The sequence below is a fragment of the Nicotiana tomentosiformis genome, chromosome 8, assembly GCF_000390325.3.
Source record: "Nicotiana tomentosiformis chromosome 8, ASM39032v3, whole genome shotgun sequence".
NCBI classification, from domain to species: domain Eukaryota; kingdom Viridiplantae; phylum Streptophyta; class Magnoliopsida; order Solanales; family Solanaceae; genus Nicotiana; species Nicotiana tomentosiformis.
Genome location: NC_090819.1, coordinates 9,761,163 through 9,775,582, shown reverse-complemented (window position 1 = coordinate 9,775,582; position 14,420 = coordinate 9,761,163). Strand labels below are relative to the sequence as shown.

At 41.1% G+C, this 14,420-nt stretch overlaps 1 protein-coding gene across 1 annotated transcript; it reads right to left on the bottom strand.

The window, feature by feature from the left end:
* Positions 1 to 4,779: 4,779 nt before the first annotated feature.
* Positions 4,780 to 5,469, bottom strand: LOC138897048 (uncharacterized). The gene has a single exon (XM_070183001.1). It carries the CDS (start codon positions 5,467 to 5,469, stop codon positions 4,780 to 4,782), a length of 690 nt encoding a protein of 229 aa, XP_070039102.1.
* Between the last annotated feature and the right edge of the window lie 8,951 nt (positions 5,470 to 14,420).

Sequence of the window (14,420 nt, the reverse complement as noted above, 5' to 3'; positions counted from 1 at the left end):
ATGATGCTTTCCACACTCACTGCTTCGCGTTCGCACACCCAGCCTCGCGTTCGCATAGTCCAAACATCCTCAGGCCCAGTCCTCATTTCCTTCTACATGTTCGCGACTTCCCACTCGCGTTCGCGTAGGTTCCTCAAGTTCTTCACCACATTCACGTCTCAAACTTCGTGTTCACGAAGGCAAATCTCAACAGCCCCACAATTTTCCTCTGCACGAACGTGGGACTTCCTTCGCGTTTGCGAAGAAGGACACTAGACACCAACAACAACAGTTCCCAAGCAGCTCCAAATGATCTGAAACCACCCCGGAACACACCCGAGGCCCCTGGAACCCCGTCCAATCATACCAACCAGTCCAATAACATAACACAAACTTGCTCGAGACCTCAAATCACATCAAACAACATCAAAATCATGAATCGCACCCTAATTCAAACTTAATGAACTTTGAAACTTTAACTTCTACAATCGATGCCGAAACCTATCAAATCACGTCCGATTGTCCTCAAATTTTACACACAAGTCACATTTGACATTACGGACCTACTCTAACTTCCAGAATCAGATTCCGACACCGATATCAAAAAGTCCGCTTCAGGATAAACTTCTCAAAAACCTTCAAATTTCTAGCTTTAGCCAAATGACTCCAAAATGACCTACGGACCTCCGAATCCACTTCCGGACGCGCTCCCAATACCAGAATCACCATACGGAACCATTCCTAGACTAGGAATACCAAACTAACATTGATAATATTGAAATTCACTTCAACCCAAATTTATGAAATTATTCAAAAATGCCAACTTCCACAATATGCGCTGAAATGCTCCCGGGTCATCCAAAACCCGATTCTGACATACGCCCAAGTCTGAATTCATCATACGAACCTGTTGGAACTTTTAAATCCCAATTCTGAGATTGTTTACTCAAGAATTCAACCATAGTCAATTCTTCCAACTTAAAGCTTCCTAAATAAGAATTTTATTTTCAAATCAACTCTGAACTTCCGAAATTTCAATTCCGACCACGCGTACCAGTCATAATACCTGAAGTAAAGTTGCTCATGGCCTCAAACTGTTGAACGACGCGCTAGAGCTCAAAACGACCGGTCAGGTCGTTACAATCAACAACTGGCCCCCGACCATTATCTGGAATATCTCATCATCATCAATTGTGACTGGTGCGGCGGGGGCATGAGTAGATAAGGGCTCCGTAGCCTGATTGTTCCCTTTTGATTCCTCATAATTACTCTCAGAAAAGGTAGGCTCGTCTCTCAGTCGGTATCTGTCCTGGGGCATCTGTGGCTGTGATGGCACAGTAGGCTACCTTTGCACTGAGTCGCCCTCTGATGCTTCCCTAGACGGGGCATATGAACTTGATTCAGAGTGCTCTGGCTATCTACCTCGGCCTACTGTTGCCTTCGTACTAATCATTTTTTTGCACGGAGAGTGGTAGGGCACCCCTACCTCGGCCTCGGGAGGGTTCACCCCTCCATTTGGAAGTGTCACCACATCCTCTTGATCTAACCATTTTCCGCAATACATAGCAACATGAGTCAGTTAAAGTTTAAACACAGACTAAAAAACAGATGCAGATAAAATAGTGGGCAAGAGGGGGAATTGCGGTCCGCACAATTCTGAGTGCGGTCACAGACTGCCTTGTGTGGACCACACAATCAAAGTGCGTACCACACAATTATGAGTGCGGCCGCACAATTTCAGGCCTACTAGTACCAGTTCTCTGAAGTTTGAATCTGCAGTCGCACAAATTTTCTGCGGACCGCACAATTTTGAGTGCGGTCCGCACATTGAATGCACAAATTTTTGCCATAACTAAGGATCTGTGGACCGCACTATTCAAAATTAGACGGCACTGAACTTAGGTTTTTCAATTTTGTTTTTCGCACAATTTAGACATGGTATTGGCAAATTAGACATGATACATGATTTACCCAACCCCCAATGAGTACATATGAAATTACCCACACAATTTAAAGCACACATGATGAATCATCTGACATTTGGGCCTAAAAATAACTATACTAATTAAGAACGAAAACTAAGAAAATTTGGAAAAATCTAAACACAAATTGAACATACCAGTGATGAAGGATACATGGGAGAATCTAGGATGATGAAATGAGTATGATGTTTGAAATAATTTTTGTGCATTGTGCTTGCTTTGGTGTTAAGATTTCAAAGTGCGTAAAGTTTGGAACAGTGAGAGGATGGCCTATTTATAGGTTGACCAACTTAGGTCAAAATGTGCAGCTAAGTGTTGGCGCACTATTTTGTGCAGCTATGTGCATAAAATGTGCAGCTAAGTGTGGTCCGCACAAAATTGGGTGTGGGCGCAGATATTTGTGCGGGCTGCACCATTCCAAGTGCGGTCGCAAATTGACCATTTCTCTGCAATTATAAACTTCAGAGAGTTTGCAATTTTGGGTCTCCAGTTGTGCGGCCAAACAAAGAATTGTGCGGACGTATACTCCTTTCTGCTGTGGCATGCAAGATTGTGTTGTCTGCAAAATAAATGTGCGGTCTGCACTTTTTCAACACTTAGCCAGTTTTTCGAGCACAGTTCTTGCAAAGCACACTCATTCATGCAATTCACTTCAAAACTAGTTAGCACAAAACAAAACCTATCTAAAAAGAAGGAAAAGAAAAATAAAAACAAACATGGGTTGCCTCCCAAGAAGCGCCTGATTTAACATAGCGACACAACGCAGATTACCATCAATCACTTGAAATGAATTAATGCCATGACGTGGCCATCAACAACTTTTCCAATATAATGCTTTACCTGGTGACCATTGACTCTAAACACTTCATCATTTTTATTCTTCAAGTCTAATACACCAAACAGTGTCACCTTCACAACCTCAAACGGACCACTCCACTTAGACTTCAACTTTCCCGGAAACATCCGTAACAGAGAATTGAACAGTAACACAAGATCACGTTCTTTGAACTCCTTGTTCCGGATATACTTGTCATGGATGTACTTCATCTTCTCCTTCTATAAGGAAGAACTGTATATGCATGGTACCAAAATTCATCAAGCTCATTCAATTGTTTCACCCTCAGGTTAGCAGCGATATCCCACTCAAGATTAAACTTCTTCAATTCCCACATAGCCTTGTGATCAAGTTCTACTGGAAGTGACAAGCTTTCCCGAACACCAACCAGTATGGAGACATCCCAATCGGTGTTTTGTGAGCCGTCCTATAATCCCATAGAGCATCATCAAGTTTCTTCGACCAATCCTTCTGGTTGGCATTCACTGTCTTTGACAAAATACGCTTAATATGTTCTTTTTCAAAAATGCCACCATACTTCGAGCTTCGTTGTTGGGTAGAGCAATGGCCTCAACCCACATTGACACATAGTCCACAACTACCAAAATGTATGTGTTCCCACAAGAGCTAACGAATGGTCCCATGAAATCAATCCCCCACATATAAAAAATGTGCATATCCAAGATGGTGGTGAGGGGCATCTCAGTTTTCTTAGAAATCCCACCGACACTTTGACAGTCATCACAACGCTTGACTAGATCACTTGCGCCCTTGTAGAGAGTAGGCCAATAGAATCCACAACTCAACACTTTCGCTGCCATTCTCGCTCCACCATGGTGACCACCATATGATGAAGTGTGAAAAGCACCAATAATTTCCACATGTTCCTCCTCCATCACACATCTTCGAATCACGCCATCGGTACAAATCCGAAAGAGGTACGGTTCATCCCAATAGTAGTCAAGGCAATTCCGTTTGAGTTTCTTTCTTTGGTTTGAAGAGAACTCATTCGGTACAATACCACTCACAAGATAATTTGTTAAGTCGGCGAACCATGGTATCATGGTCATTGAAATGGATAGAAGTTGCTCGTCGGAGAAGCAGTTATTGATTTCAAGGCCGTCATGTGGCCTCCCCTCCTCCTCCAAGCGAGATAAGTGTTCTGCCACTTGGTTTTCACTGCATTTTCGGTCTTGGAGTTCTAGATCAAACTCTTGCAATAAAAGCACCCATCTCATTAACCGCGCCTTTGAATCTTTCTTGCTCATTAGATACCGAAGCGCCACATGATCAGTGTGGACAATCACATTTGTACCCATCAAGTACGAGCGGAACTTCTCCATAGCAAGGAGCTCTTTTTCGATCACCGTGTAATTGACTTGGTCATCGTTCATGGTCTTACTAGCATAGTAGACCGGATGGAAGATTTTGTTGATACGCTGCCCCAAAACTGCTCTGACCGCCACATCACTTGCGTCACACATGAGCAGAAAAGGCAAGCTCCAATCCGGTGAAGTGATAATAGGAGTAGTAGTCAATTTGAACTTGAGAAATTTGAATGCCTTCATGCGATCCTCGTTGAAATGGAATTTGGCATCCATCTCCAAAAGCTTACACAAGGGGTTCACCATTTTGGAAAAATCCTTGATGAAACGGCGATAGAACCCCGCATGACCCAAGAATCTCCTCACTCCCTTCACGGATGTAGGGGTGGGAGTTTAGAAATCACCTCTATTTTAGCATTGTCGACCTCAATACCATTCTTTGAACTTTTGTGGCCAAGGACAATGCCTTTCTCGATCATGAAGTGACACTTCTCCCAATTGAGCTCCAAGTTTGTCTCCTCACATCTTGACAAGACATTATCCATGTTTTTCAAGCAATCATCAAAGAAATTCCCAACCGCAAAAATATCATCCATGAAGACCTCAATAAACACCTCCACCATGTCGGTGAAGATATCCATCATACATTATTGAAAAGTCATCGGTGCATTGCATAACCCAAATGGCATCTGCGAGAATGCGAAAGTACTATAGGGACTGTGAAAGTAGTCTTGGTCACTAAGTCCACAAACGAACAAACTTCATTACTATTCGGTTGCCTCATAGATTTGCACACTTGGAAAACCACATTTTCATCACCCACCCGGAAGGTGAGCTCGTCGGTTTCCACATCAACAAGTACCTTCCACGTAGCAAGGAAAGGTCTCATTAGAATAATAGGCACCTCATAGTCTACTTCACAGTCAAGAATCACAAAGTCAGTCGGGAAGATGAATTTATCAACACGAACCAACACATCATCAATAATACCCAATGGTCTCTTCATAGTACGATCCGCAATTTGTAACCTGATAGATGTGGGTCTTAGTTGCCCAATTCCCAAAGTTGTGAAAACTAAATAGGGAATCAAATTGATACTTGCCCTAAGATCACAAAGAGCTTTTGCAAAGTCGGCGCTTCCAATAGTATAAGGGATTGTGAAAGCACCGGGATCTTCCAATTTAGGAGCCATTGAGTGCAAAATTGTACTCACTTGATGTGTCATCTTTATAGTATCACAATTCATAGACCTATTCTTTGTCACCAAATCCTTCATGAACTTTGCATACCCGACCATTTGCTCCAAAGCCTTAACCAATGGCACATTAATAGATAGGCTTTGCATCATGTCAATAAACTTTTTGAATTGATTTTCTCCATTTTTTTTGGCAAGCCTTTGAGGGTATGGAGGAGGAGGCCTTGGCATTGGTGCCTTAGCCTTTGGCACTACCGGTTCCGGTATGTCTACAATGTGCTCCCTAGACGGGTTCACTTCCTCTTGAGTCCCCTCCACATTGTCATCAAAATTAATTCTTACTTCATCATTGTCTTAAACCAAATTGTTTGGACTCTCATCTTCTTGAATCACTAGCTCATCATCCACAATTTTTATTTGAATTGAGGTGGTTGCATCCCCACCTTTTCCTCTCCTTGTAGTCACGACCATGGCATGTTCCGTGTTATTCCTACCCTTTGGGTTCACCACCGTGTCACTTGGTAGTTTTCCCTTATGACGAGTGTTCAAAGCTTGTGAGATTTGCCCCAATTGAACTTCCAAATTGCGAATTGAAGTGTTGTGAGAGGCTAGTTGATCATCAGAGTTGGCATTCTTCTCCATCATTTGTTTAACCATGTTCTCAATTTGCCACATCTCATTGTTGGAAGAGCTAGGACCATGGGAAGGATAAAGAGGCAGGTTGCTTGGTTGTTGATACATCGGGGACCTTTGAAAGCCCGACCCCCGATTCCCTTGAATATTGTTCCATCCCCCTTAGTTGTTACCCCCCAATATCCTTGACTATTGCCACCCCAATTGATTTGGTTGTTTTGACCATTCCAATTACCTTGGTTGTTTTGATTGTTCTAATTCTCTTGATTACCTTGAGATCGCCATTGTTTTTTATTTGGGCCTTGAGAGTTGTTTCTTTGCCCTAGGAAGTTGTTCACATATTGTACTTCCTCCTCTTGTTCATTGTAAGATTCATCTTGGTCAAACCCATTATCTTCTTGCACATATTGTTCTGCACGGTTTTGAACTTGTTGACTTATTTGCCTTCTCTTATTTACCATCATATTGACACCCTCCATTGTATTTACTTGCTTAGGACCTTGAACTTGTTGAAGTTGGGCTTTGGCTAATTGATTCATTATAGTGGTCAACTCGGCAATTGCTTACCCATGATCATGTAATTCTTTATGTAGGTGAATCACATTAGGATCACCTTGAGGAACATTTGCTCTACTTTGCCCTGCCGATGAAGTATCTGCCATTTCATCTAAGATCTCACAAGCTTCAGCATATGGTGTTGTCATGAAATTTACACCGGCAACTTGGTTGACCACGCATTGATTGGTAGTATTGATCCCCCTATGGAAAGTCTGTTGAATCATAGCCTCATTCATGTCATTGTTCAGGCCCTCTTTCATCATAGTTCGGTACCTCTCCCATATCTCATGCAACGCCTTATTGGGTTCTAGTTTGAATGCTAGAATTTTGTCTCTAAGAGTAGCCATGAATTTCTCTGCCAATTTATCCCATGTATGTATGGATGGTTTGGCAACCTTTCTAACCAATCCAAGGCTTTCCCCCGTAGAGAGAAAGGAAATAGGCTCAATCTTAAAGCATCCTCGGAGACGTTTTTTTGTTTACTTCCCCAGCAAGTGTCCACAAATCCTTTCAAGTATTTGTACGCATTTTGATTCGGAGCCCCGGTGAAGAATCCATGTTGCTCTAGCAATGTGAGCATAACATTTGTGATTTGAAAGTTGCCCGCCCTAATGTTGGGCGGGACTATGGCACTTGCATACCCTTCATTCGGCAACACCCGGTGTGAAGCCGCTCTTGGTGGAAGAGGCGGTGGAACGGGAACGTTGTCTTGAGGCGATCGACCTCGTCTATTTGCTTGAGGTTTAGGAGGAACCTCTTCAAATTGGTCATCTTCCACATCCACATCCTCCAAAGGCATGTTAGTGAGAGGATCATTATTTTTGAGAGCCATTATTTCACCTACAATTGTTTCACCAAAAAGATTAATAACACAGAAGGAAAAGAAGACAATTCACACACAAAACAAATTATATAGCTAAATCTGTCTTTTATGTTCCCCGGCAACGGCGCCAAAAATTGATCTCGCCCAATTCACACCTCAGTTTGGGGTTGTGAATCAGTCGATTGTAATAATAATTACCCAACTGGGAGTCGGGATCGAATCCACAAGGAGCGTAGATGAGATTATGTATATCTTCGGACTAAGCGCGTAAAGTGTCTAAGATGCACTTCCACAAACTTTGTTTTGATTTTACTTCTAAATCATGCTACAGTTTGCAAATGTAAAGCTAGATAATAATATTTTTAGTGCTGGTTTCAAGTATGTAAAAGATCTAGGGTTGTGACTTCCACCTAGGTGTTTGCCTAACGGGTTGTGGGCTTTAGAACGGGTTTCATTGGTCGGGGTGTATTATAGCAATCAACACAGAATTACACACTTAATACCTCTCGGTAATATAGTGGTTTTGCCCAATTTCGCTCTCTCTCAAGTCCAAATGGGTAATGCACAAAACAGTTGATAGATGCTCAAGTCGGTTTTTACTATCTCTAGATTCAACCCTTTAATTGTGACTATCAATTTCTTGAGTTCATCCCAATTTCTTGTTAGTCACGTAATATAGTGGTTTTGCCCAATTTGGCTCTCTCTCAAGCCCAAATGGGTAATGCACAAAACAGTTGATAGATGCTCAAGTCGGTTTTTACTATCTCTAGATTCAACCCTTTAATTGTGACTATCAATTTCTTGAGTTCATCCCAATTTCTTGTTAGTCACGTTTTCGTAGACTAAGTCTCTCTTTCTCAAGTAGAGACTAAGTCAAATAGGCTTGAATCAATGTTTGCAACCATTAATTCTACAATTATAGTAAGAACTAGGCTAAATATTACACACCCAACCATAAATAAGCCCTAAAGCAAACACCCATTAGGTACCCACACTAGGGTTAGGTCACAACCCTAACTAGAAATTTAGATACTCATAATGGGTGATGAAGAAAATAAAGAAGAAAAGATGATTAAACTCATATTTAATGATAAATAGATGAAAATCCTATGTAAATTGACAAGCTATGATAAAGTTTTCTAAACCAGTAAAGAAAAACGGCTACCAACTTTCAGATATTCAAAAACCTAACCTAATTTCATCCAAAATGACTATTTATACACAGCTGAATTTTCGGACAAAATTGTCCTTTCGAAGGTTCTACGGCCGCACAATTCTGTGTGCGGTCCGCACTTTGCTGCAGCTCTTCACAGGAGTGGTTTCTGTGGCCGCACAATTCTGTGTGCGGTCCACACTTTGCTGCAGCTCTTCACAGGAGTGGTTTCTGCGGCCGCACTTCTTGAGTTTTGCGGACCGCACAATTCTGGGTGCGGCTGCACAATTATAGTGTGGTCCGCAGATCTTGATTGTCTTGAATTCCCAACGGTCCGCACTTTGCATTGCAGCATTGTCAAATTTTCTTCTTGTTCTGCGGCCACAGACAGAATTCTGCGGTCCGCATTTTAGCCCATTTTGCATGATTTTTGTCCTTATTCAAAATCACTCCTTCTTGAGTTAAATTTGATCACTTTGGCTCATTTTCCAATACTCCTGCAAGTAAGCATATTTCATCAATTTTTGGAAAATATCTTTAAGCATTTTTGAACAAAAACGAAAGTCAAAAGGTACAAATAAGTAGTCAAAATCCCCACTTATCAATGCCTAAATTATATTGAAACTTGATAAAGGATTCGTAAAGACCGAATTTCACTTGCCTTGAGTTTTTGGCGGGTTACTTGACATGTAATGACTCAAGCAGTCATTTTAACTTTTAGAACCCCGTTCCCTAAAATAAAACTTCTCGTATGTGCTTTTAATAATTATTTATTTGCGTGGATGGTTGGTTCGAGATTTTGAAGCATTTGGGTTGAAATTGAAACACTTGGTTCCTTAAGTTAGCCTTAAAAGGGCAAGTTTGACTTCGGTCAACATTTTGTGAAACACGATCCCGGAATCGGGATTGACGATTCCAATAGCTCCGTATGGTGATTTTGAACTTAGGTGCGTGTTCGGAATTTTATTTGGAAGTTCGTAGTTAAATTAGGCTTGAAATGGCTAAAACAAGAATTTAAATTTGAAAGTTTGACCGGGGAGTTGACTTTTTGATATCGGGGTCAGAATCCAGTTACGAAAATTTTCATAGCTCTGTTATGTCATTTATGACTTGTGTGCAAAATTTGAGGTCAATCGGACTTGAATTAATAGGTTTCGGTACCTAATGTAGAAGTTGGAAATCTTAAGTTTCATTAAGCATGAATTGGAGGATGATTCGTAGTTTTAGCGTTGTTTTGTGTGATTTAAAGGTTCGACTAAGTTCGTATGATTTATTGGGACTTGTTGGTATATTTAGTTGAGGTCCCGAGGTGCTCAGGTGAGTTTCGAACGACTAACGGATCACTTTTGGCCTTTGGGAGACTACTGATAGCTGCTGGTATTTTCTTCTGATTTTCTTATACGTGATCGCGTAAGTTGGCATGCGATCGCGTAGAGTAATTTGGGCTGAGGTAGATTTGTTCTACGCGATCGTGTGAATGGGGTTGCGATCGCGTAGGCTTAATTTGGGCAGCTGGGAATTTGTTTTCTGCGGTCGCGTGGGCAGGTCCGCGATCGCGTAGGTTGGGCCAGTGTGTGCATCGCGATCGCGTGTCATTGTTTGCGATCGCGTAGTGGAAATTGGAGAGGAAGCTGGGCCACGCATTTGTGTTACGCGATCGCGTGAAGAGGGATGCGATCGCGTAGAGTCGGAACCTTGTGCATCGCGATCGCGATCGCGTAGGGTTATTTTCTCGGCAGAAACATTTGTGCTACGCGATCGCATGAGGAAGTTCGCGATCGCGTAGAAGAAATCACTAGGCAGAGAGTTTAAGTTATAATTTTTCATTTTAACGATTTGGAGCTCGGATTTGGATGATTTTTGGAAGATTTTCTGAGAAAACAACAGGGTAAGTATTCTTAACTCAATATTGGTTATATTACCTGAATCCATCACTGTTTTTATCATTTAATTGATGAATTGAGTTGAAAAAAGTTTGAAAACCCTCTTGGATAGATTCGGGGATTTGAGGGCCGAATTGTTATCAAAATTTAGTGATTTTGGTATGGGTAGACTCGTGGTTGAGTGAGCGTTCATAGTTCGTAACTTTCACCGGATTCGAGACGTGGGTCCCACAGACGATGTTTAAATTAATTTCAGACTTTTATTGAAAAATGTAGTATTTTCTTATAGAATTGATTTCTATAATTTTTAGTGATTCTATCGAATTATTTTGGCTAGATTTGAGCCAGACAAGGTTGGATAATCGTGGAAAAGGCCTTTTAGTGGATTAAATTGGACCAAATTGAGGTAAATCTCTTGTCTAATCTTGTGAGGGGGAAATTACATGAAAGGTGATTAAATTAATAATTGTTGCTAATTGTGGGGGCTACGTACGCACAAGGTGACGAGAGTCTGTGCATAGCTACTATTAATACTAAAGTCCGGGTAGTTTAGGACTCAAAAGCATGAATTACTTATGCAAGTTGTCTTCCTTACTTAATTAAAATTATTTGATATATATATATATATATATATTGTGAATTGTTAGGTAAAAATATTAAAGGATGGAAATCTCATATGGTTGAATTTTCTGTTTAAATTAATTAATTGTTAAGAGAAATTGTTCTTCCTCCCGAATTTATCTTATAATAAATATACTCTCCTTCCGGAGGTACATAAGAAAATGTCCTCCTTTCTTGTGGAGCGGGCCGAACACCTCGGCAGGATAGATGCATCTATGGATCGTGCCGCACGTCCCTTGGCAGTGTACACGAAACTATGGATCGGGCCGTACGACCTCGGCAAGAATCGTGCTTAATAATAATAATCACATGATACTTTGATAGTTTGTTGCAGCTTGCGAAGCTAATTGATAAATTTAAAATGTTTGGAATTTAAAGAATTGTTATTCCTACTTGTTAAGGAATTATTGTTATTCCTGTAAATGAGACTAATTGATAAATTGAAAATTATTTGAATTGAAGGAATTTAATTAATATATTGAGAATGGTTGCATTTGAAGGAATTTAATTATTTTTGCTGGTTAAATAAATTATTGTAAATTCTGTGAATCATGATATTCTAGTTTTATTTCAATTATTATTATTGACCCATAGTGAGTGTCAAAGTCAGCCATCTCGTCTCTACCACTTCGAGATTAGGCTTGATACTTACTCGGTACACGTTGTTTACGTATACATGCTACACTTGCTGCACTTTTTGTGCAGGACCTGAGGCAAGTACTAGTAGGGGACCTATCGTCTTACACCCACGTTATCCAGGGGCATTGTCGCGACCCAAAATCCAATTAGTCGTGATGGCACCTAACCCAACCCGTTAGGTAAGCCAATTACCAACTATCCAATTTTAATAATAATTATTAAAGCAATTTAAGTGAATAAAGGTCTTAATCTTGTACAATCCCCAAGAACTGGTAGTACAAATCATGAGCTTCTAAGAATAGAGTATACAAAGCGTAAATGAAATAAATACATAGTCTGTTTGAATAGTACACAAATAGAGCTTTTATAAAATCTAAGGCTACCCGGAATAAGAGGCAGCTACAACAGGAACACAGGTACATATTCAAGTCCCGCAACCATCGAGCACATCAACAACAACAGCCAACATCTGCACGTAATGTGCAAAAGTGTAATATCAGTACAACCGACCCCATGTACTGAGAAAGTAACAAACCTAGCCGTAGGTTGAAAGTAGTGACGAGCTTCCACCAAGGTCGGGTCCAAACCCATTAGTCCATAACAATCCATAACAACATAATAAAATAATGCCAGAAGTAACACAGGGATAAAATACTCAGCCAAATAATGATTTCAAAAAAAAGAATAGTAGTTCTTTCTTTCAATTACATAAGTGGAAAACCCAAATCGTTTGCCGAAGTTGCCAATAATATGAATAGTTTGAAAATAATAAATTTCTCCAAAAATCTTTTCAATAATAAATAGGATGTTTCATTTTCCTTCCGGATAACCCGTATAAAACAAATGCATCACTATACCCATCTGTCAAAATGTGTGAGAAATCATGAATGATGTGATGTTGTACAGAAAGAGAAAAAATACATCTCTATGCCTGTATCTCATGTGTGCATGCCAATGTGATGCAACTCAGTAAAAAAATCATAAACAGCCCCTCGGGTAGAACATCACTCATATACAGCCCCTCGGGCAAACCTCACAGTCACTCGTGCCACTCGGGCATACCTCACAATCACTTTTGCCACTCGGGCATACCTCACAATCACTCTTGCCACTCGGGCATACCTCACAATCACTCTTGCCACTCGGGCATACCTCACAATCACTCATGCCTCCCAGTTACTCATCACTCGGCACTCGCACTCGGCACTCGTACTCAGTAGGTACCTGCGCTCACTGGGGGTGTGTGCAGACTCCGGAGGGGCTCCTTCAGTCCAAACGCTATAATCTACACGGACAACTTACGTGCTGCACGGACAACTCACGTGCTGCACGGACAACTCACGTGCTGCACGTACAACTCACGTGCTATAATAATAAAGTATGCTGCAGGTGGGAAACCCCGGTCTCTCATCCTCCCAATCAGGCCCTCGGTCTCACTCACTCATCAATCTTTCCAGTCTCTCGTGCTCACAATGTCATGAAAAATAGCCCAAAAATGATGATATGATGTATCAATAAATAACAACAGAGACTGAGATATGATATGCAATGAAATGAATATGACTGAGTATGAATTTTCAGTTTAACACAATAATTCACAGCAATATGCCCTCTGTGGGTCCCAATAATACTGGCACATAGCCTCAACATGATTTTAAATATGCTTTTCAGTTCAATTTCTTTAACACATAAAACCGCAGGGAAAGTGCCAAGATTATTTAACTATAAAATTCCACATAAATAATTATGTCACAATTTTTATAGTGTACACCCACACGCCTGTCACCTAGCATATACGTTACCTCCAAACAATTCACAAAATAAAAAACATATATTCAGGGTTCATACCCTCAATTTCAAGATTAGAAGAGTTACTTACCTCGAACAGGCCAAATCCAATGTCGAGCAAGCTGAGCAATGCTCCAGAAATTTCATTCTACGCGTATCAACTTCCAAACGGCTCGAATCTAGTCACAATAATTTGATTCAGCCAACAAAAATTATAGGAATAAATTTCATATCAAAATACTAATATTTTCCAAAAAATTCGAAATTGCGCCCCAAATATCACCCGTGGGGCCCACATCTCAAAATCTGATGAAACTCACAAAATACGACAACCCATCCAATTGCAAGTTCAACCATACTAATGTCACTCAAATCTAACTCCAAATCGGCATTCAAACTTGAAAAATTCGTTTTGTGACATTATAGAAATTTCCTTCTATTTCTCTTGAAGATTCAATAATCTTACACCAAAAATAAAGATTAATTCATGGAATATAATCACAAGGGAGTTAAGAACACTTACCCCAAGTTGTGTGAAAAATTTCCACTCCAAAATTGCCCAACCCGAGCTCCGAAATCCAAAAATGGGTGAAAATGTTGAACCCTCGAATTTAAGGTTCTGCCCCAACGATTTCCGCATCTGCGGACAAGATTTGCGCACCTGCGCATCCGTTTGTGCGAGAAAAACATCGTATTTGCGGACTCCACTCACCTGCCCAGTTTTCGCTTCTGCGCCCATCTGTCCGCATCTGCGCTCACACAGGTGCGGAATTTTCCCTCGCACCTGCGACCAATGCCTCACAGCCCTCTGCCCGCATCTGCGCTCCTTCTCGCACAGGTGCGATTCCGCACCAGCGCACCTCGCTTCAGCGCACCCCTGCTCGCACTTGCGAGTTCGCACGTGCGACTACTTGTCCGCAGGTGCGATTACACCAGAAGGCTTCAGTTCCAACAGTCTTCCAAATTCAAAAATCAATCTGTTAACCATCCGAAACTCACCTGAGGC